The 21,963-nt window shown below is 40.3% G+C and overlaps 1 protein-coding gene across 1 annotated transcript; it reads right to left on the bottom strand.

The window, feature by feature from the left end:
• Positions 1 to 18,445: 18,445 nt before the first annotated feature.
• On the bottom strand, positions 18,446 to 19,063 carry LOC128741646 (uncharacterized protein DDB_G0271670-like; the record flags this gene model as incomplete). Its single annotated transcript, XM_053837600.1, has 1 exon — positions 18,446 to 19,063. A coding segment is annotated over one exon (618 nt), but the record flags the coding sequence as incomplete, so codon positions are not given.
• Between the last annotated feature and the right edge of the window lie 2,900 nt (positions 19,064 to 21,963).

Raw genomic sequence — 21,963 nt, forward strand, 5'->3', positions numbered from 1 at the left:
AAACTTTTCCGCCACGGATCTTCGATACCTTCTCTCCTTTGCGACAGATTTCCTGCAGAGCTACGACGCCAAGCTTACGGGGTTCAAGCTGCTCGATCAGTATCCGACTGCCACCTGCGAGATTCAGTGTTCTACAGTTCCAAGTACCGAATTCCATTCATCGTCCTTGTTTCGTTGGATCGATGCCGAATATTCCAATCCGTATTTGCTTGAATTTCCGTAGTAGTTTGCCCTATTTAGGCCACGCTACTCATGATGGGGTTGTCATCTCAGCTTTAGCGTAAGTCGCTCCGAACCTGGAGTACAACCGCTCACTTTGAAATCGCTAAGCCATCAAGAGCCACCCCTGACGAGGGAACAGACGCTCAAGGCTGACAAGGCTTATTCCTTGCTGCTACACTCAGCATTCGCTTGAGTGCCTCATTCCCATCCCCTTCGGTATAGGACCTTAGTTTTTACAGGAGTTGGTTACCCGATCTTCGCCAAGGTTGCTTATATTCCGGCTGGTAGCACGAGGAGGTAGGGATAGGAGTTGGTGGATAAGAGGCTAAAGTTACCGGATGTTACGCAATATCCAATCATTCACCAACCAATTTCAACGATCGTAGTACCAAATAAAGGCTCTTGCTATCACTTAATTTTTTACGAAGCTTTATTGAAAACAAATATAGATGCGATTATAGCTGTGTTACCAAAATATGGAATAGGCGGAATGAATATGCAGTGGATAGACGATTATTTACGAAATCGATCGCAATATGTCAAGATTGATAAAAGCAAATCAATGTCGTATCCCGTTTGGTCTGGTGTACCCCAAGGGAGCCATCTTGGACCTTTACTTTTCGTAACTATCATGAACGAGCTTCCGGAACTACTTCCCGATGTTTACATCCTAATTTATGCCGATGATGTTAAGATTTTTCTCCCAGTAAAATGCATGAATGATTGTCGCATACTTCAAGATAGCGTCGATCGGTTCGTCGGCTTTTGCGAAATGTTTGGTCTCAGAGTGAATACAACGAAATGCAGCGTGGTTTCGTTCACTCGAAAACCAAACAAATTGTTGTCTGAGTATCTAATAGAAGGTGACGTAATTCCTAGAAAGGATTGCGTATGTGATCTTGGAGTAGAAATAGATAATGAGCTCAACTTTGTTTGTCATGTGGAAAAGATAGTAGCAAAGGCAAATTCACTGTTCGGTTTAATCAAACGCCTTAGTGGAGATCTGAATGACCCGTATACTATCATTACTCTATACAATTCCTTAGTACGCAGTGGTATTGAATACGCGAGCATAATTTGGCAACCATGCTATGAAGTGCATAAGAAACGAGTCGAACGAATTCAGAAAAAAATTATACGGTATGCCCTTCGGAATTTAGGATGGTCTGGAGAGATGCCCGATTACAAGTTGTTATGCATGTTGATTGGAACGGAAAGCCTAGAGAGCAGACGACGTACCACAGATGCTCTTTTCCTAAAGGATCTACTCAGCGGCAGGTATAACTCGCCATATCTGTTGAGTCAGATAACCGTGTACGATGGACGTTCTTCGTTGAGGCGGGTTAGGCCTTTCCAATTGACAAATAGAGTCCAAAACTATGCTAGAAACGAACCACTATATAGAATGATGTCCATATTTAATAATTATCGAGATATTGTTAATGTTCAAATGACAAAGCAGCAAATTAAGTGTAGTTTTAGATTGTTTTATGTAAATTTTATGTGATAAATAATTAGTTTTAATGATGATAACGAGCGAAGCCTATCAATCAGTTAATCAATAAATAAATAAATAAATAAACAAATTTTAGCCAGTTCGGAATAGTCTTGCACCTAAAGATAATAATGGATCATCGAGCTACGTGACTTTCGAGGATGAGGAAGACAGTGCTTGCAAAAAGACCATTAAGATCACTAACATGAAGACTAAATTCAGGAGGATTCAACCCATCGTTAAGCCATCTGTGCAAAGGCCTGATGATGAGCAAGCGAATGCTGCCGTAAGAAATGACCGTCTGTATCACCCACTTTCCACGTCTGAGTATACGGAAGCTGGAGGCATCCAATCCCAAATATTCCCGTGGATTTCAGGGCAGCATACGATACTGTTGATCGCGAACAACTATGGCAGATAATGCACGAGTACGGTTTTCCGAACTTTACCCTGGAGCGAGTGATGTGCTACGTGCGCATTTTGGGGGCACTCTCGAGTCCTTTCGAATCGCGCAGAGGTTTGCGGCAAGAGGATGGATTGTCCTGTATATTATTCAATATTGCTATTGAAAATGTGATCCGGCTAACGAGCATCTAAACGAGAGGTACGATCTTCAGCAAGAGTAGCCAACTCCTAGCCTTCGCAGACGACCTCGACATCAATACTAGAAACTTTGGGACGGTGGAGGCAATCTACGCTAGTCTAAAAACGGAGTCTAGGAGGGCTGGGTTACAAATCAATGCGTCGAAAACCGAATATATTGTAGGCTCCAGAGAAAGCAACTTTTGCCTCCCATGGACAGTGACTATTGACGGCGAGTAACGAGTGAGGAGATTCAACGACGCATTCAAGCTGGAAATTGAGCCTACTTTTCCCTCCACAAGACGGTTCGATCAAGGAGCATACGGTGCCGCACAAAACTGACGACGTACAAAACGCTAATCAGACCGGTAGTCCTCTACGGACTTGAGGAAGTAACTTTACTTACGGAAGACATATGCACTTGCCGTATTCGAATGAAAGGTGTTGCGGACTATTTTTGGCGGAGTACAAACGGATACCGGAGAATGGCGTAGGCGTATGAGCCACGAAGTGCAGGCACTGCTTGGAAAATTTCTCATCGTACACCTGGCGAAAGTTGGGAGACTACGATGGGCTGGTCACGTCGCTATGATGCCGGATTGCCGGACGATTGTGCAGTGAAATCCGTTCTGTTCAAGAACTTCACCGGCACCAGGAATAGAGGGGTCCAACGTGCTAGATGGCTCGACCAGGTTGAAGCCGACTTGCGTGTGTCGAGACGCGCAACGAATTGAAGACAAGTAGCCCAGGACCGAGTATACAGTGACGAGGAATTCTTGATACGGCAAGTGCACCCTGGCTCTCCCCGGTAGAAGAAGAAAAATGCATCCAAATGGACACTCTAGCTCTCAGATCAATCATGTTCTGATTGACGGTGGAAATATTAAGTTTGACCACTATCTGGTCGTGTGTAAGATTCGCGCAAGGTTGTCGAATGCGGCGAAGGATTGCACTGAGAGAACACTGCGTTTCAATCATGCGCTGTGCAATGATAACGCTAGCAACCTACTTCATGACAAAACAGGGGTAGCAGCCAGATGGAAAGAGTACGCTGTTGCATAAGGAGGTAAATATGGAGATCAGCAAGAACCGGATAAGAATAATAAGCGACGGACTTTAAGGCGGCGTACGATCTAGTCGAACGAAATTAGTTGTGGTAGATAATGCTAGAACATGGTTTTCCGATGAAACTAGTTATGCTAATTCGTGTGGCGTTGGCTGGGTCAAAATCATGCCTCAGAATAGCGGGTGTGACCTCAGCCACTGTCGTGACGTTGGATGCAGGTAGATGCACTCTTTAACTTGCTATTCAACATTGCCTTGGAAGGTGCAATACGAAGAGCAAACATGGAAAGGAAAGGTACTATTATCACAAAATATCACATGCTTCTTGGTTTTGCGGATTACGTCGATATCTTCGGAATCAACCGTAGAGCAGTGGAAGAAGCCTCTAGACCTTTTAAATGGAAAGCAACGAAATTGGGGATAACGATTAACACCTCAAAAACCATGTACTTCGGTTGCTGGCAGGGAACGTAGGAGTCCAAGTGCTGTTGTGTAGCCAGCTCAAGTCCCGTAGTTTATCAAATTCACACAAAACTGACGCTCTGCAGAAGTTGAATCGATGAGTGCTTAGGGTTTTGAGCGTAAAATTCTACGATCAATGCTTGAAGGCAAAATGGAAAATGAAATTTGGCGCAGATGCATGAACCACAGGCTGTATGAAGTATACGAATATACTGATATAGTGAAGGTAGTACAATGTAGCAGGTTGCGGTAGGCTAGACACGTGGCCAAAATGCGCATTAAAAGAGTAAGAGTAAACCAGGAAGAAACCGTACACTGATAAAAATAGACACGGCGTTACCAAGTGATCTTACACATAAATTTCAACATGCAAATATTGATAATCTTGTTTTATTTGTCAATAATTCCGGTATCAAAAGCGTTTCCCCTCGATTTAACGTGAAATGAAATATTTCATATGGGAAACACGTTAAACAACCATTTTTTTCCAACAAACATTCAATCAACCCAAATCAAAAACCTTCAATGGTAGTCACTGCTTTTGCTCTGCAAATCCACGTGTTTTACCATTCGATCGTATCCTGTTGGAATCCACATGAAATTAAGTTTTTATAACTATTTCACTGGTTTTACACGTTAATTCAAAGGGTAACTCTTATGAAATGTCTTATGTTCAATAGAATGAAATTCACGTGGCTTTCACGATGAGTTGATGTGAATATCAGGTCATCTCAAAGTGTTTTACCCATGGCTTTACCATTGAATATGATTCATGTGTTATTCCTATGAAACTGTAGTGATTAGCACCAGGAAAATATCTATGTGATCTGCACATTGATCACACGTGTATAGTTTTTTCGGTGAAGACTTCCAAACAGATCCCACGTACAATGGATGCGCGCTGTCGAGGATTATATACTTTCAGCTGGCGTTCGAGAGGATTGGAGAACCGACAGAACTGGAGCAGGTCCGTATTCAAGTTAAACCAAGAGGAGCAAGACTTAGCAAGTTTGAAGCGTTCAAGAAATTGTAAACAGAGAGGTACACACTGGGCATGTGGGCGTAAAATTGTGGTGTGGGAAATCTCCTAACAGCCAACGCACCGAGATAAACAAGCAAGTAGGGTACGGGAGGGTATTCCCAGCACGCCACTAAATTCGGCATACATTACCTTTTTTTGCTGCGCTTTCCCAAATGAAAACTTTGCCGCTATACAACAATACTGAAACGAATGTAGCACTCATAAGCTTTAATGTGTTATAACTATTTTCATAAAAATGTAAGTAATTTGCTAAATTTTATTCAATAAACATCAAAACAACTGTTTTTCCACTGGCACGTAATCAGGCTGATAAAACCAGCAGTAATCGTTTACGCGTATCCGCTCTTGATGATGGTTTGGAAAACACACAATTATGATCACGGCTACTTATTCTAAAAACTAAACAGCTGTGAATATGCTATCACAGAACAATTGTACTTCTTTTTATCACGGAAGAACACAAAAATTCCCTTCTGATATGAAAATATAAATCAATTTTCATTCACTAGCACTTGCAGCATTTTGTTTTTAATTTCAGCATATGGTGCTTTATTTACACTGCTACCAATATGTGAGGCAGCTACTCCTGAAATTCTTCTATCGTGTTGACATAGCTAGTATTTGAGTGACAACCACTTGCTTTTGGTGCTAGTGTATATGTACGGTTCAATGATACACTAGCGCCAGCAGCACACTGTTGTCACTGCAAAACTAGTTATCTTCAAAGAGCCGGTGTCTAGGCCATTCCGACACGTTATCCATCGGTGTCTCTTTCGATCTGTTTTTGAAAAGCATATAATCCCTGTGCTGGCTATTTCGGCCGGTTGGATTTAAAAAACACAGACACCACAGGGCTGTAGACGAGAACCTGTCCTGGCGACAGGTAAAAGCCATGGCGGGTAACCGTCAGCAGTGGAGATATCTGATTTCATCCCTTTGTTCTGCCGGACCGGCGGACATGGACACATAAGACACCACTATAGAAAATGGGCTCAATTTAGCCGCAGCGACTTCATCATTTCTCGCGACTATAACTCAAGTTCAATAGTGTTTTATTAAGACCAAAATACACACCGATATTCAGTAAATATTATTCTATCAACTGGTATGGTATGGTCTCGAATATATAGTTTCAACGTAATTCCTGAATATTGTTCAGGCTACCGCTTAATGGGTTGGAAATACCCTCCCGTACTCTAAGTAGACAATATAGGAAGAGTTCATTACTAATACATTACATTATTCAATAGTACCGCTATCCGGGGTGAGATTGTGCCGAAAGCCAAAAATGTTAATTTGTGAAAATTTATTATATCTACAGAACCTGGTGACCTAAATTCAAAATGATGATGAATATAACATATTTATTCATAACTTATAATGGAACACACATGATATTATCAAACTATCAAACTAGTCTAAACAGGGTTTCAAAGTTCGCGATCAAAAATACTCGGAAATAACGCTTGTAAACAATGTCCCGCATAAACCAACCCAAGAAAGAAATCACATCAACTTGCTATTTTAAAGGTATATAACCTAATCATTTACAATGTATTGAAAGGTTATTATGCATTGGTAGAATTAAATTCGATAAGTTTTCTTTTTATTTAATTTTAGGTTTCGTATTCTACGAAAATAATATTTTTCGAAACTTTTCGAGGGTGAGGGTACTTCACGGGGGTTAGATTGTGCCAAGCCATAATGTTCGATCCAATTTGTGGATTTCACATACACAACAAAAATACGTCAGTATACACGAGTACACTCAAATTTTTATTATTGAGTTGGAGCATTTTGGAGCAAACAGCATCATAGGTCTGCTAAATAATTTATACTAATTTTTACATTTTCTCTGGAAATTTCAGATGCTTTGAATAAACACTCTAATATAAGACGAATATATTATACCGTGTATAAACGGCCAGTTTTAAGGAGGGGCGTGGGACGGGCAACGTGTTCTGCGGCCGCAGATTCTAGAACGTAGTAACGGTTACTTTTGTTAAATAATTAAATAGGTATGCCCCCTTAGGATGCACGCCCTTTATATATTTCACCCTTGTTAATCCTAGAAACGCTACTGGCTATATAAAGGCTGTCCCTTGACTACGAACTCATTTTTAGTTATTTCAGACCTCTCCGGGTTATTTTCGTTTATACTTTTTGTATGATGTGTTGTTTTGGCCGATCCCCTGCCCCTAATAGAGTCCACTTAGTTCATGGACGGCCCCATATGAACAACTTTATACTGATATTTATGTGTATTGCTTATAAACATGCTAATGTTCACTGTATAGTATTTACCTTAACTTTATGTTTTTGGCACAATGTCACCCCTAGAAAGGGTGAGATTGTGCCCAAGTTCATGCACTTCCAGTAAAATTAGGTTTCATTGTAATTATCTCTACGGTAGTTGTTAATTGAACAATTTAGTATTTATTGACAGGTTTGAAATCAACTTAGTTCCTAAATTGTGTGTATACTGAGCTAAAGAACAAAAACATATGCTTTTTTGGCACAATCTCGCCCCGGATGACGGTAATCTTGAAAATGGGTGGAACCTATCCGTATGTTTATGCTAGAAAGAGCAGTTTCTTACTTCTCGTGTTTCTTGTAAATACAAGGTCACTACCACTACCTAGCTAGGGGCTTACATACAAAAGTCATTTGATATAGCGTTAGAATCATGACCTACATTAGTAGTAACTGAATATTTAATATCAAAACCAGCTAGCGGATGCTTTTCTACAGAAGCCAATTAAAAACGTAATAATTCGATAGCGATTCACATAGAACTTAACCGTGTCAGACTCTATGTCTCCCATTTCATCATATTTTATGCCGTTTCAAAACATTTTTCGCGAAAAATCCATTACTCGCTCGCTTATCCTGTTCGTATCGAAATGTGCTGCATCGAATACCTACTCCAAGTTGATTGGATGAAGTTTTCCATCCAAATTGGCACTATGAACAGTGCAACGAATGCAAGCGTGGCGGCTGTTGTGTGATGCCTTTTCCTAGTATCTATTCCGTTAGCTCTGTGGCTTGCTCGGCGTGTGCTTCTTTGGGGATTTGTTGCAGCAGGACCACAGTCGAAATGGCCGAAACCACACTGAAACTATAGGACGATATGCTGGAAAATCCAATTGTCGACTAATTGCTGCTGCTGCCGCTGCTGGGAAGGGAAATCGGAAGAACCAGTTATACGGTTGCAATGCAAATTTGCCATATTATAAGCGAATATCGAATAAATGTCAATTTTCGGTGCAAAGTTGTGAGTTTCAATCGCGCAATGCGTGCACATGGAACAGTTCCAAAATTGCGATTCGCAGTCTAGCTACAAATGAGTAGCCAGGAGGCTCGCGTCCCGGTGACTGAAGCTATAAAGGAACAGAAAAAAACAACGATTCTAATTCACATAACGTTGATTGTATGACTTTCTCTAATAAATGCATTTCATTATAAATCGGACTATTTCCATTTTTTAGCTACCATATTAAATGCTCTTAGAGTCCTCTTAATATAAGTTTCGATTTGATGAGCAGAAACTCAGTTGAGTATGATACTAATCAGCAGTCGGAGAAAATGAAATGAGACGATTTAAAAAGGTGCATCCCAAAAGGTGTATTCGGTTTGTCTGAAATGCACACCGACAGACCGAACGAACGGTGTAATATTTTATTTCAATGACCTGAGCGATAATTCTTCTAGCACGAAAGTTTGAAAACCTTTTGCTAAACCATCTTCCGGGGCACAATTTATCTTACTTCTCCACAACTTGTTCTGACAGCTGTTTACGGAACCGTTTAGGATAATCATCACAATGAAGCATTCGGTTGGCTGGATTTCGGGCGCCAGGAACACGCGCAAAAAAAACCGTATTCAGCCTTACTCAAAACACTTTTCCCAAGTAATCTACCCCATTGCAACTTTTTCTGCGGTTCCTAATTCATCCCAGGGCTAAACTTTATAATTCGACCGTAACGTGATCCTCCTGGAAAGCACGGCGGATGGTCACAAGTCAGACCGCACCGAGGACAGGAAGCAAGCAGTAGCGGTAAAACGGTGGTGCCTGGACCGAACGTAATCACTCGCTCCGTTGCCTTGGTTGCCGCGCAGATTCCCATATTTTATTATTTTATCAAAGGATGTACGGGAATAAACGGATGCTTGAGTGGTGAACCATTTCAGACGATTCTATACATTTTTGATGCTCCTCCAATGACTAGTTATAGTCGACCACAATCAATCCTGGTTCGCTGGCCGAAATCTCGTGCGGTGAGCATCAGGATAAGACAGGTTATATGCAGCGATGACTAACGAACTAGTTTGTACCTTTACGACTCTTGATGGTTTTCCGACAGTCGACAAGACGGATAGGGAACATGCTTCTGTGCTTACAATTCTATCCAAAGTGTACACATAAAATCAAAAGCACAGTCACAATTTTCGGAGATCCGTGATTCATCGCCACGTATCAAGAAGGGAAGTGTGGCTCAAAATGCCGCCCCCTACTATGTATCTACTGGTAGATACCTACCAACGGCTGTCTGGTTGTCTGTCTATCTGTCTGTGTCTGTCCGTCGGTTTGTCTGCACGTAGGTACAGTTGACTGAAACTCGAAAATTAGGTTATCACACATTATGCGTCCTAGTTCTGCCCATAACCATTATATTCATGTTTGTCACAGGAGCGATTCCGGAATCTGATATAGAGAAATATACATTTAGGAAAGCGGCGCTTGAGAGATGTTCACGTTTTGTGATTCAATCCAACGTGACCGACCTGCATGCAGGTTTTAAGTTATTTAATTAGATTAAAAACAGTAGGAAATGGTTGAAAATGAATTCTACCCTTAACTTTTCCCGATACACACAGTTTTTGGTTGCATCCCTATACCGCCGAACAGCGAAGAACCGGAGACAAATCCGCATTCCGCATCCGAGCGACAACCGAAACAGCAGGAGCCGGAGACCGCTCTTCGTAGGTACGTTTGTTGCTCCATTTCAACCACCTCGGGTTTGCCCGACTTCCTTGCTTAATGCCTGCCTGCCTCCCGGCCTGCCCACTCAGCTCTGATGTGGAAACAAAACGACAAGCAGCAAAAGTTTATCCTCTGATCCCAAATCCGTTGCGTTTCATTGTCCTTCTATCTTCCGCCCAGCCACAGTCACAGCGGCTCGCCCGACGGTACATAGTGTGCTGCTGAACCGGTATGCGACTTTATCTTTCTAATAGAGACATCGTTAGGCACATTTCGGAGCTAAATGAAATTTGAACTGCGGTTTTCGGATGTTTTTATATTTTTTTTTACTTTCGGTTATCTTTGTTTCAATCCAGCAATAAATACATTCCGACTGGGGTTTTCACACAAACGGCATTACTTGGGAAAAGCGACAGACAAGCAGAAATAAAAAAAGATCGAATCGTTTTTGCTGGTCACCGGCCGTCGTCGGAAGGATTGGCGGAAGTAAATTGTTTTGAGAAAATTACACGGTAAAGCAAGAGTGCATGCGACTACGACTATGATGCGACTTTTATTGCTGCAGTTAAGTGCGTGGCTTTCTTCGTCGGACGAAAACGAATTGCGCATTTAAATACGGCAATAAAGGTGGAATCACAGTCACAGCCCCGTGCACTCAGACAGCATTTACAGATTACGTGAGTTATCTGGTTGTTAAAGGAAATTACTCTGTCTTTAGACAAACTTCACTCAGTGCTGTTAAGCGTAAAGTTTTTGCTCTTTGCAAAGCCATGGGTATCGCTGTTAAGCGTAAACATGACAAATTTCGATACTGATGATGATGTTTCTTTCTTTTTTGCAAATTTTAAGTTGAGTTGTTAACTTGTACTGTACTTGTTAAGTGCACTATTATTACTCTCGATTCATCTGCCCATCCCATAAATTTGTTTCACTATTGTATGCAGTTGTTTTGAATTTAAGATACCTAATTAAAAAAAGCGATTGAAATTAATTAGCTTCATCATCATTACTGACCATTCGAGTGAAGTGAGAATAATTTAATGTTTCTCGTAAATTTACGTTTGAATGCTTGTTTAACCTAATAACAGAAACATCGGCTTTCGCCAATTGTTGTTATTTTTTGCCACACATTTTGTATCGAATAATCAAACTTGTGTTTTGAAAATAAATAGAGAAACGTTGAATTTGAAATAAATAAAGGGATAAACGCGATATTACTACATGATAACATGATAACAGAATCAAAAAGGAAAGTTTTGAGTTTCGGTTTGTTCCGATGCTACTAAAGAATGAACACGGAAAAAATTAGTTTATATCAGACAGGTTTGTCATGCACTCACTGAACCATTCTATTTTGCTTTTTTAACTGTAACACCTCAGCCAAGCAAAATTCGAAAATATTATATATGGGGCATTTATAGAGCAAATTATTATCCATAAGATTGCTGAACTAAGTATTACTTCACACTGGGATTGCACCTTGGTGCACTAGCGCTGAATGCAGAACAAGCCTGATCAGATATTGACTAGAATAAATTTAGTTACAATTTTTGTTATTTTAACCGTCGCTCATTTATAACAACGGTTTTTATTATTTATCTAATTTATAACAACCGTTGTTAGAAAAGTTGGTAACAAACTAGACCATTGGTAACATAACTTGTTATAATTTTGTTAGCTCCTCCTGATTGGGGAATCACAGAAAGCATTTCATTAGATCATAACGTTGCTGAAACGTCGCGAATCGATCCTGCACGTTTGCAATGAAAATACAGGACTATCCGCTCCGTAAGTTCGCTGACTTGTTGAATTATTTCAAACCCTAACTCCGCCAGTGAGGGACCTTTGCTGATGAACTAACACGTGTGACTTGTAACATGGTCACAATTCTCAAATATATAAATAGTATAAATATAATTTTTTAGTAAACTTCTTATTAACTTAGAGTTACAATTCCTATTTTGTTATATAATTTGTATACTTCACCAAAATCATATAAATATTCTGGTTCACTATCGTAGTAGTATAAATAACACTAACTTCCAACATGAGATTTGTATAAGTAGTTTAAATCAGCACAAGACGCATGCATGCAAATAAATATCTTGTACACGAACCTTTTTTATAGCGAACGCATAAGCACGCAGTGTGCAGCCGCTGTGCGCACTAACTCTCACAATAATCATGCGTGAATCTTAATCGGTGAGAGCAATTAGATAAGCCGGCCGCTTGCTTCGTAATTTCACGATATTTTCTTCGTCTGGCAAAAGCTCGCTTAGAGGGGGAATTCTGAGGATCGGTTTTAAGTGAGATGGCCATATTTTTAAAAGATCTAAAACGGAAAAAAGATGCTAGTCCGGAAGAACAAAGAATCCTTTTCTAAAACAATCTGTTGTTTGGAAATGTCGCTATCTTGCTCCGGTTAGATAATGTTCCCCAGTTTTCAAATGTCCCAAAGATTTAAACTCACTATTTAACTGAGGGTTTTATTCAACTACAAAATCAATTTGACCTGGTTCGTGGATTTAAGTGGCAGTGCGAGAGTTGTTCCGTGCGTGATCGCGAGTATTTGAATCTTAGGTAATGAACGTGAAGAGTTTTAAAGTCTTAGTTAGTTATTGGAAGTTTCTTTTTCCCCTAGCTAATTGCAACTAGGAAGCTAGTTAGTTGTGCGGAATCGTGTGCGAGTGAAATTTAGGCAAAAAGGTAAATTGCTAAATAGTGTGCTAAAAAAAACCGAATTTTGAAATTCGTTTGAACAGTCGTTCAAACGACTTTTTATTGCCAGTTACTGCAGCTGTTTCGGTTCTATCGACGGATTGAACCACACCGAAGCCGTCATCTCGCCGTCCACGAGTTTCTACGTTGCAAAACCAGGTTCGCTTAGCCGTTTTTGGGCTCAGAATTGGGCTTCCGTCAACATAAGCCCATTCCGGCTGCACCGGAAGTACGTTTTTCGCCGCTATCGCTATTTTTCGGCCTCTGAACGAAACCATCGCCATCGCTCCGTGTTTCGGGGTACGCCGTCGCCATCTTCAGTAGCCAGCCGACGACGCTATCGTCAAGCCGCAGCGTAGCCGCCAGCCAATTCTTCGATTCGGTCAGTGAGTACTCAAACCTTTGTATATGACATGCGCATGATCATTTAAACAGTTTTGCGAAATGAAGCACACAGTGATATCACGTTAACAATCGATAGAAGCAAAGCTAGAAGATAACCGCACACGATAGGTAGAGCAGAATAGGGGAATGAAAACCAATTGAGTGGCCAGTCGATGTAACAAACCGTAGAAATATAGCACGATGCGCACTATGTATTTTTTTGGAAATTGAAAAAGTGTTTTTCCCCGTAAATAGTGCTGACTTCCCTTGCCTGAATGATTAATTAAGTCCGAAGGATTCTTCACGTTCCCGTTCGTCCAGTTACCGGTTAATTTATCTTTTTTTACTCCGAGTTAGGATTGCTCGGGAATCTCAATCCCCTCCACCCACTTACGAAGCAAATCACGATTTTGATCTAGGAGTTGTGCCCGTGATGATACACGTGAGTGGTGGTTTTGTTAACTGGCCGAACGACGGATTGTGATAGAAAACTTTTTGGCGTTCTTTTGGTTTAGCGGAAATTTCTTACAGGTTGTTTAAAAATATTTTGTTGGCCCTGTTGTCCGTACGTTGTCCAGAATCCGCCCTGAAGCCGAACTCTTGCCGGGCAAAACACGATAATCGGCCCTCTACAGAGGTGGCGCTTAAGCCGATTGTTTGAGTTCCTTCGCAGAGCGGAAAAACCGTTCGCGCGGAATCGCACGCGCTACAGACTCCATAAAAAGAGTGAACAAGTGTAGGGGAAATTGGATCGGGACCCGAAATGTCTGTCACAATAAGCCAGGATAAAGGAGGAGTGTTGAGATTTGTCTTTCGGTGTACAGCGCTGGACGGCTCCGTGACAAACATGTGATGGATCCGTCTAGATCTGTAACCTCGTCTCTTCCGCAGCAAATCTTGTAAAAAAAACTTTCGCTCCCAATGTAGCAAGCAACATTGGAGCACGCTGCATTCTGAGTAAATTGCAGAGGAGGGACCCCAATCCTCGGTGTAACGATCGGATGAATGCTTGGGGAGGGGGGGGGGGTCTAATTAACTCTCCCAAGTTATCACGAAAGCTGTTCTGCAAAGGAACGCTCTACGAAAAGAGATGTACCTTGGTGGAACAAAACTTTGGAAAAATGTAGGAAGAAAACTCGGAAATTATTTAACCGGGCAAAACGGACACAACAGTGGGAGGAGTATAAACAAATTGTCGCTGCCTTTAATAGGGAAATACGAAGATCAAAGAGGACTCACTGGAGGCACACTTGTGAAAACATTGATAATACTCCAGCAATTGCTAGATTGCAGAAAATCCTCGCTAAAGATCATTCTAATGGGTTAGGCACTTTAAAAAAAGAGGATGGTTCTTTTACTAACTCAACTAAGGAAACATTAGAGTTAATGATAAGAACACATTTTCCCTGTTCAATCATTAATACGTGCGGAGACCAAAGTTCACCGGCATTGAGAACTGTAAAGCTTGAAACTAGGACAGACATTCATGAAATAGCGATTGAAATGACTGGGTTAGATAGAAACAGGAATTATGCTTGTACTTTTGCCAAAAAAAATTTTACAAGTAGCAAGGTTGAGTGGGCGATTGACACATTTGCACCCGTCAAATCACCGGGTAGGGATCGATGGAATTTTTGCTGTACTACTACAGAAGGGCAAGGCGTTTTTAACACCTATTCTAACAAATCTTTTTCAATCAAGCCTGATACTGGGTCATATACCAGCAGTATGGCGACAAGTACGGGTCACGTTCATTCCGAAGGCTAATAAGAAGGATAAAACTTCACCAGAATCCTTCAGGCCGATAAGCTTATCGTCTGTTGTGTTAAAAACAATGGAAAAAATAATTGATGAGCATATAAAGTCATCATATTTAGCCAAAGATCCTTTGAGCAAATATCAATTCGCATATCAAGAAGGCAAATATTGAATAACAGCAGTACAAACTGTTGTTAAAAAAACTAGAAAAGTCTTTTGAAGCTAAAGAAATTTCACTAGCTGCCCCAGCTAGCACCAACTCGTATATCAATGTACGAAAACTATCGTAAATATCTCCTAACAAACTCGAAATCGTAACTAAAGCAGGCTAAAGTGGGATCAAGTTGATTTTCTGTCGTGTATAATGATAATGACTGACATACATACGATTTGCAGCACAAAATTGTAGAGAAGTACGGAGCGACTCGCGCTTAATCGGATATTATCGTATATAAATACTTATATAGTCGTAACGCTCAAAATTATTCGTAATCACGTATATCGCCTCCAAAACAGTACGGATATGCCAATTTTGCACATGAAATACGATTTATTTAGCATGTATATCTGTACGTAATGCTGATTTTTACCTTTTTTATACATATGAAAATGCTAGCTGGGGCCTTCCTTGACATAGAAGGTGCATTTGATAATTCATCTCATAATTCAATTATCACGGCTATGACGAAACGTGGTTTCGATATATCCATTGGATTAGAGAAATGTTATCAAAAAGGGAGATATCAGCAAACCTTGGAAGCTCATCTATAAGCATTAGAGCAGTAAAAGAATGCCCACAAGGAGGCGTAATATAACCTCTATTGTGGTCTTTAATAGTTGATGATCTTCTTCAAAAGTTGACAGCGCTAGGCTTTGGAATAATTGGCTTCGCAGATGATATAGTCATAATTGTTCGAGGAAAATTGGATGCTATTATCGCTGACCGAATGCAAATGACTTTAAATTTCATCATGGAGTGATAGGCAGGGCCTCAGCATAAATGCCAATAAAACTACTATCATACCATTTACGAGAAGGAAAAAATTTACATTAAACATGAGATTGAAAGGAACACTTTTAAAACTTTCAGACACTGTCAAATATCTTGGAGTATTTCTTGACAGAAAACTCAATTGGAACACACATCTAGAGCAAGCAGTACACAAAGCTACAAATGCTCTATGGATATGTAAAAGAATTTTTGGTAAGCAATGGGGACTGAAACCGAAGATGATCCATTGGATTTATTCGGCTATTGTCAGACCCAGGATTACTTATGCTTTGTTGGTCTGGTGGCCAAAAACGAAAGAGAAAGCTACCCTTAAAAAGCTGGAAAGACTTCAAAGGCTAGCCACTCTCTCAATAACAGGTGCAATGAGAAGTACACCATCGAAGGGATTGGATGCTTTACTCTATATACTTCTATTGCACCAGTTTATACAGTTAGAAGCTGAAAAGAGTGCTCTGAGGATCAAAAGATCAATGAACCTCTTTGAAGGTGATTTAACAAGTCATCTCAGTGTTCTAAAAACTATTAGAATTAATCCTCTTGTAACCAATAATGAAGATTGGATGGAGAAAAAATACAACTTTAATTGAGTATTTCATGTATTTGAGCCTAGACGTGATTCTTAGCAAGATGGTGGTCCCGATCTTCGTCCAGGCTCGACAGTCTTCTATACAGACGGTTTAAGAATGGACAATCAAGTGGGAGCAGGAGTAACTGGCCCAGGAATAGACATGTCAATTTCTATGGGCAGATGGCCAACTGTATTCCAAGCTGAAATACAAGCAATTTTAGAATGTACGACTGTGTGCTTGCGCAGGAACTATAGACATTCAAACATATGCATTCTGTCCGACAGCCAAGCAGCTCTAAACGCTCTAAAGTCGGCGACATGCACATCGAAACTTGTCTGGGAATGTATTCAATCACTCCGAAAATAGTCTTGTCGTACCCGAGTCAACTTGTACTGAGTCCCAGGTCACTGTGGAATCGATGGAAATGAAAGAACTGATGCGCTAGCAAGACTCGAATCAACTCATCAATTTGTAGGACCTGAGCCCTTCTGTGGCTTATCTGCTTCTGCTTTAAAAATGGAGCTAAAAGCATGGGAATGCACGAAAGTGGAATCAAATTGGAATAGCACTTTCCATGCTAGGCAGTCAAAACGGTTAACTCTCCAAACGTTTCAATGACTCGCAAAATCCTGGAGCTTTCGAAGAAAGATCTAAGCATTTATACTGGTCTTATAACAGGACATTGTCCAAGCCACTATAATCTGAAGCTAATGGGAAAACTTCAAGATGATATTGGTCGCTTCTGTGGCATAGAAAAAGAAGACTCGGAACACCTGTTATGCCGCTGTCCGGCAATTCTTAATAAAAGACTAAGGTTTTTCGAAAAAGGGCTGGTAGAAGCTTCTGATATTTGGAGAACAACTCCCAGCGCAGTAATGCACTTCATCCGAAGTGCATCACCGGGCTGGATAAATGCTATTAGTCAAACAATGACGATCATTTCTGATAGTGGTGCGTCATCTTGACAACATAGCTATAATAAAACGGGGGATATATCACAATAGATCAAACAAATGGTCGCAGTGATAAAAATACCCAACATGGAAAAAAAATCTCAAACCCACGTTGTGCAAGAACCTGGAAAGATTTTGAGTCCGTGTCCGAATTCATTCGTGGCTCTTCACTAAAATCGCTTCTCACGTGGTTTGTTTTTTTACGGAACTTTTTACGCGAATTTTGGAATTCACGCAATTTTCTTTGCGCAATTTAGGAATTTACGCGGATATGCTATTCGCGTCTGTTTTGGGTATGAAATGGGGAAGGCAAATGAGGAGCGTCCAATATAGCTCTAGCCATCCCAAGCCCCTACCTAGCGCCTCCACGTGGCCATACCTGGTAATGCTCTATTGAGTAGCCAAGCTAGGAGGTGCATTGCTGGGTGGTTCCCGGCTGCCTGGTCTCAAAACCGCGGATTTGGGCAGACAGCGGAGCCACACGGCCTAGCTAATAGGTAAGCCTAATAAGTTATTTTAATTATTTTTTTTTGTTTTAGCTTATGAAGCATCTCCTGCTATATAGTAAAAACCTTGGCCAAAAAGAGTTTTAATACTGCACATGGATACCACAATGAAAAATTAAATTAACTATTAGAAGCATTTATGGAACCTCAAAGGACGCTACTCTATTCCATACGAAGGACTGCTGGTGAGATTGTTCTATTTTTACCATATATACCACATTTCATCTTAATATCATATTATTAACAGTATTGTTATTGATATCATAAATGTGGAAGGCTGGATGACGGAGTGGATTGCCAACCTGAATCCTTAAGGTCTGAAGCAAATATGACACTTCTCAATTCAAAACAAACAAATCATCACGTGGGTTAAAGTTGGTACAGCGAAATTTATTATTACATGGAAGGATCCTAATGCTGGAAGGCGACTCTTATAACCCCGGAATGCGCACAAGTGCCTCTGCTTGTGGATCCGCCCAATCCCTTTTGGCCCTTCTGTAACAACATTAGTGTGCAATTCATTTGATAATCAAATTTGGATCTACTGTAATTCTACCCACATACATTGGCAAGTCCTTGAAATGATGGTGGCTTTCCCCTACTACTACTACTACTACTACTACTTCTACTACTACTACTACTACTACTACTACTACTACTACTACTACTACTACTACTACTACTACTACTACTACTACTACTACTACTACTACTACTACTACTACTACTACTACTACTACTACTACTACTACTACTACTACTACTACTACTACTACTACTACTACTACTACTACTACTACTACTACTACTACTACTACTACTACTACTACTACTACTACTACTACTACTACTACTACTACTACTACTACTACTACTACTACTACTACTACTACTACTACTACTACTACTACTACTACTACTACTACTACTACTACTACTACTACTACTACTACTACTACTACTACTACTACTACTACTACTACTACTACTACTACTACTACTACTACTACTACTACTACTACTACTACTACTACTACTACTACTACTACTACTACTACTACTACTACTACTACTACTACTACTACTACTACTACTACTACTACTACTACTACTACTACTACTACTACTACTACTACTACTACTACTACTACTACTACTACTACTACTACTACTACTACTACTACTACTACTACTACTACTACTACTACTACTACTACTACTACTACTACTACTACTACTACTACTACTACTACTACTACTACTACTACTACTACTACTACTACTACTACTACTACTACTACTACTACTACTACTACTACTACTACTACTACTACTACTACTACTACTACTACTACTACTACTACTACTACTACTACTACTACTACTACTACTACTACTACTACTACTACTACTACTACTACTACTACTACTACTACTACTACTACTACTTCCTCAGAATAGAGGTTAACTGCACGGTAGAATACTACGTGTGAATCTTGGTCCCAGTATTTATCGCAATTCACGAGCATCTTTGAAGTTCCGCAAGGTAGCAATATCGGGTCGCTGCTTTTTTCGCTGGTTTTCAACAATGTCACTTTCCTGTTGGGGGTTGGTAGCAGACTTGTATATGCTGATCACCTGAAATTGTTTCTGACCAGAGCCGGCGTTAGCCCGGCTAACCCGTGCGGTCGTACAGAGCCTCGCGCTTCAGGGGGGCCTCGCGGTTGGTGATGACTGTAGAAAATGTTAAAAATTGTAGCGGAGAATCCTTGGCTGTATACAACACAATTGGCTGTTCAGAAATATTTGCATGATGTCGATTATTTTCTTTCTTCCTTTATTTAAATGCAGAGTGTAAAGTGTTAAGAATAAATCAATGAAATTTAGCCTCGCTGTTTTAGAAAGTCTCGTTACATAATTGCCAGTCCTCGACTCTGCTTGCACGCTGATTCGAGTATCCGATCAAATGGGCACTTAGCTCTTTTGTACCAATAAAGTCACCAGATCCGGATGGTATTCTACCCACTTTCTTACAGAAAATGGACAGCGTTATAATTTCCGAGATCCCGGTTTCACTTTGGGACATATCCCGGAGAATTGTCGGAAAGTAGGCAAATACCTAAAGGCATACCTAAGGCAGATAAGAAAGAGAAAATCATGCATAAGTCTTTCAGACCAATAAATCTGACGCTTCTCAAGTTGATGGAGAAAATCATGGATAACTATATCCGTAAAGATTTTAAAAAACTCCGTTACATCGAAATCAACATGCATACCAACACAGTAAATCTCCAGAAACCGCATTGCACTGCGTACTGAAGTTAATCGAGAAATCGCTCAAATATCAAGAGACGATATTTTGTGCTTTCCTTGATATTGAATGCGCTTTCGATAACAGGTCCTTCGTTTTAATTATTACGTCAGTAGTTTTATCGTACTTTTTTGGCCTTTTCAGTCTTTTACGGAAATTAGAACTGGCTTTTTCAATTCACTCCGACGTTTCGACTATTTATTTTAGTCTTTTTCAAGGATAGCTATAATATTTTGTCATGTTTGTTTTAGTTATAAATGTCTTTTTTTTCGATTGTACCTACAGTTGTCTCAGTTCGTCGTTAAAAATCTTTAATTTTAAGAATGTAAATGTCTTCTTTAGTTTTTCTGTGCATATCTGTCGTCTGCAAAAGATTAATATTTGTAGTCTGTCTCAGTTTAGTACAGTTTGTTGGTGAAAAAACCTTTCCAAAAACTTCGCTACTATCATAGTTGAACCTACTTTTCAAACTTCGCACACTAACCGTTTTCACCGTTGCTATCTAATTGGGAAGGGATGGTAGTGAAATTGTGCTTCTGAGTGGGTTTTATGGAGGCTAGTATCCCCTACTAGTAGTAGGGCTAGCTAGTAGTATTGTCCAGCTGATTGATAGTGATTTGGTGGCCAGAGAGTCTTGTTTTGAGATGGTTGGTTGTCATCCCAATGTATATTGACTCACATTCTCTACATTTGGTACTGTAAATGACGTTGTGTTGCATTAGTGTACGTCAGTAGTGTTACCATGTGTGGCTCTCTTCCAAAATGAAATCGACCACACTATAATGAGCCAGATTCAAGAAATGACGATCTTTAAGACTGTCACAGTGGCGTTTTAAGCCAATTCCCTTCTGGCATACAAAAAAGGCCTCGCTGCTTAATCTGCACAGGGCATCGCGCGCTGTAACGCAGGCTCTGTTTCTGACAATTGAAAATTGCTGATTGTTGCCGCCTACAAGCTTTACTCGATGTTTTTACTGTTTGGTGTAAACAAAACTGGTTCACTATAAGTGTTGCAAAATACGAGGTGATGAGCCTTTACCGCATAAAAAATCCGATTTTTTTAGCTATCGGATTGATTAGGGTTGGGATACCGGGAGTACCGGAACCGGGAATACCGGTACTACCGCCTGATTTTCCAGTACCGAAATACCGGAACTGGCACAAGAGAAAACCGGTACTTTCGGTACTGATCAATTATGCAATTTTTCTAACATTCGGCCTTAAAATCGAAGATAACAATTTTAAAATAATTTCTAAAACTACACGCTATATTTTGATAAAGCTAGCGGATGAGTTACTACAACGATTTAACACCACCCAAGCAACAATTTTGGTTTTATTACACACTTATGATGGCATTGGTCTTCAAAACCGTTGTAAAAGTACAATAAAACCCAGATTGTTGCTCTGGCTGTAACGAGATTGAGGAAATTGTTGAGCGTAACGAGATTGAGAAATTGATCACGAAGGAAAAATTAGGACGGACTTCAGACGCCTATAGCTGTTCAAGCTTTAAGGAGTTCGATTAGACCTGTACACCAAAACACTCTGCGGAATGAATTCGCTTCGATGTAACTCAAGGACTGAAGAGCAAGTATTGGACTATGCCTTTCGGTACCCTGAGTGCAGTCTGTCCTTTAGCGATACATTCTGAGAAAGCATTTTCAGCGTCTGGCAGATTCGCTTTCGCAGGGTGAACAGTACATTGAATATTCTGTGCATCTTAAAGTTGAATTTTGCAAGTTTTTCCTCTAGCAGCATACAACCGGGGGGACGTGTTGTATCAAAAACTTGTCTCCACTGTACTTGATTCTAGGCTACTTGTCACCAATTCATTGAGCTTCTCGAAGTCGGCTTCAACCTGGTTGTTGGGCCCTTCTATTCATGGTATCGGTGGGGT

Source organism: Sabethes cyaneus, chromosome 3 (assembly GCF_943734655.1).
Source record: "Sabethes cyaneus chromosome 3, idSabCyanKW18_F2, whole genome shotgun sequence".
In the NCBI taxonomy this organism is placed as follows: domain Eukaryota; kingdom Metazoa; phylum Arthropoda; class Insecta; order Diptera; family Culicidae; genus Sabethes; species Sabethes cyaneus.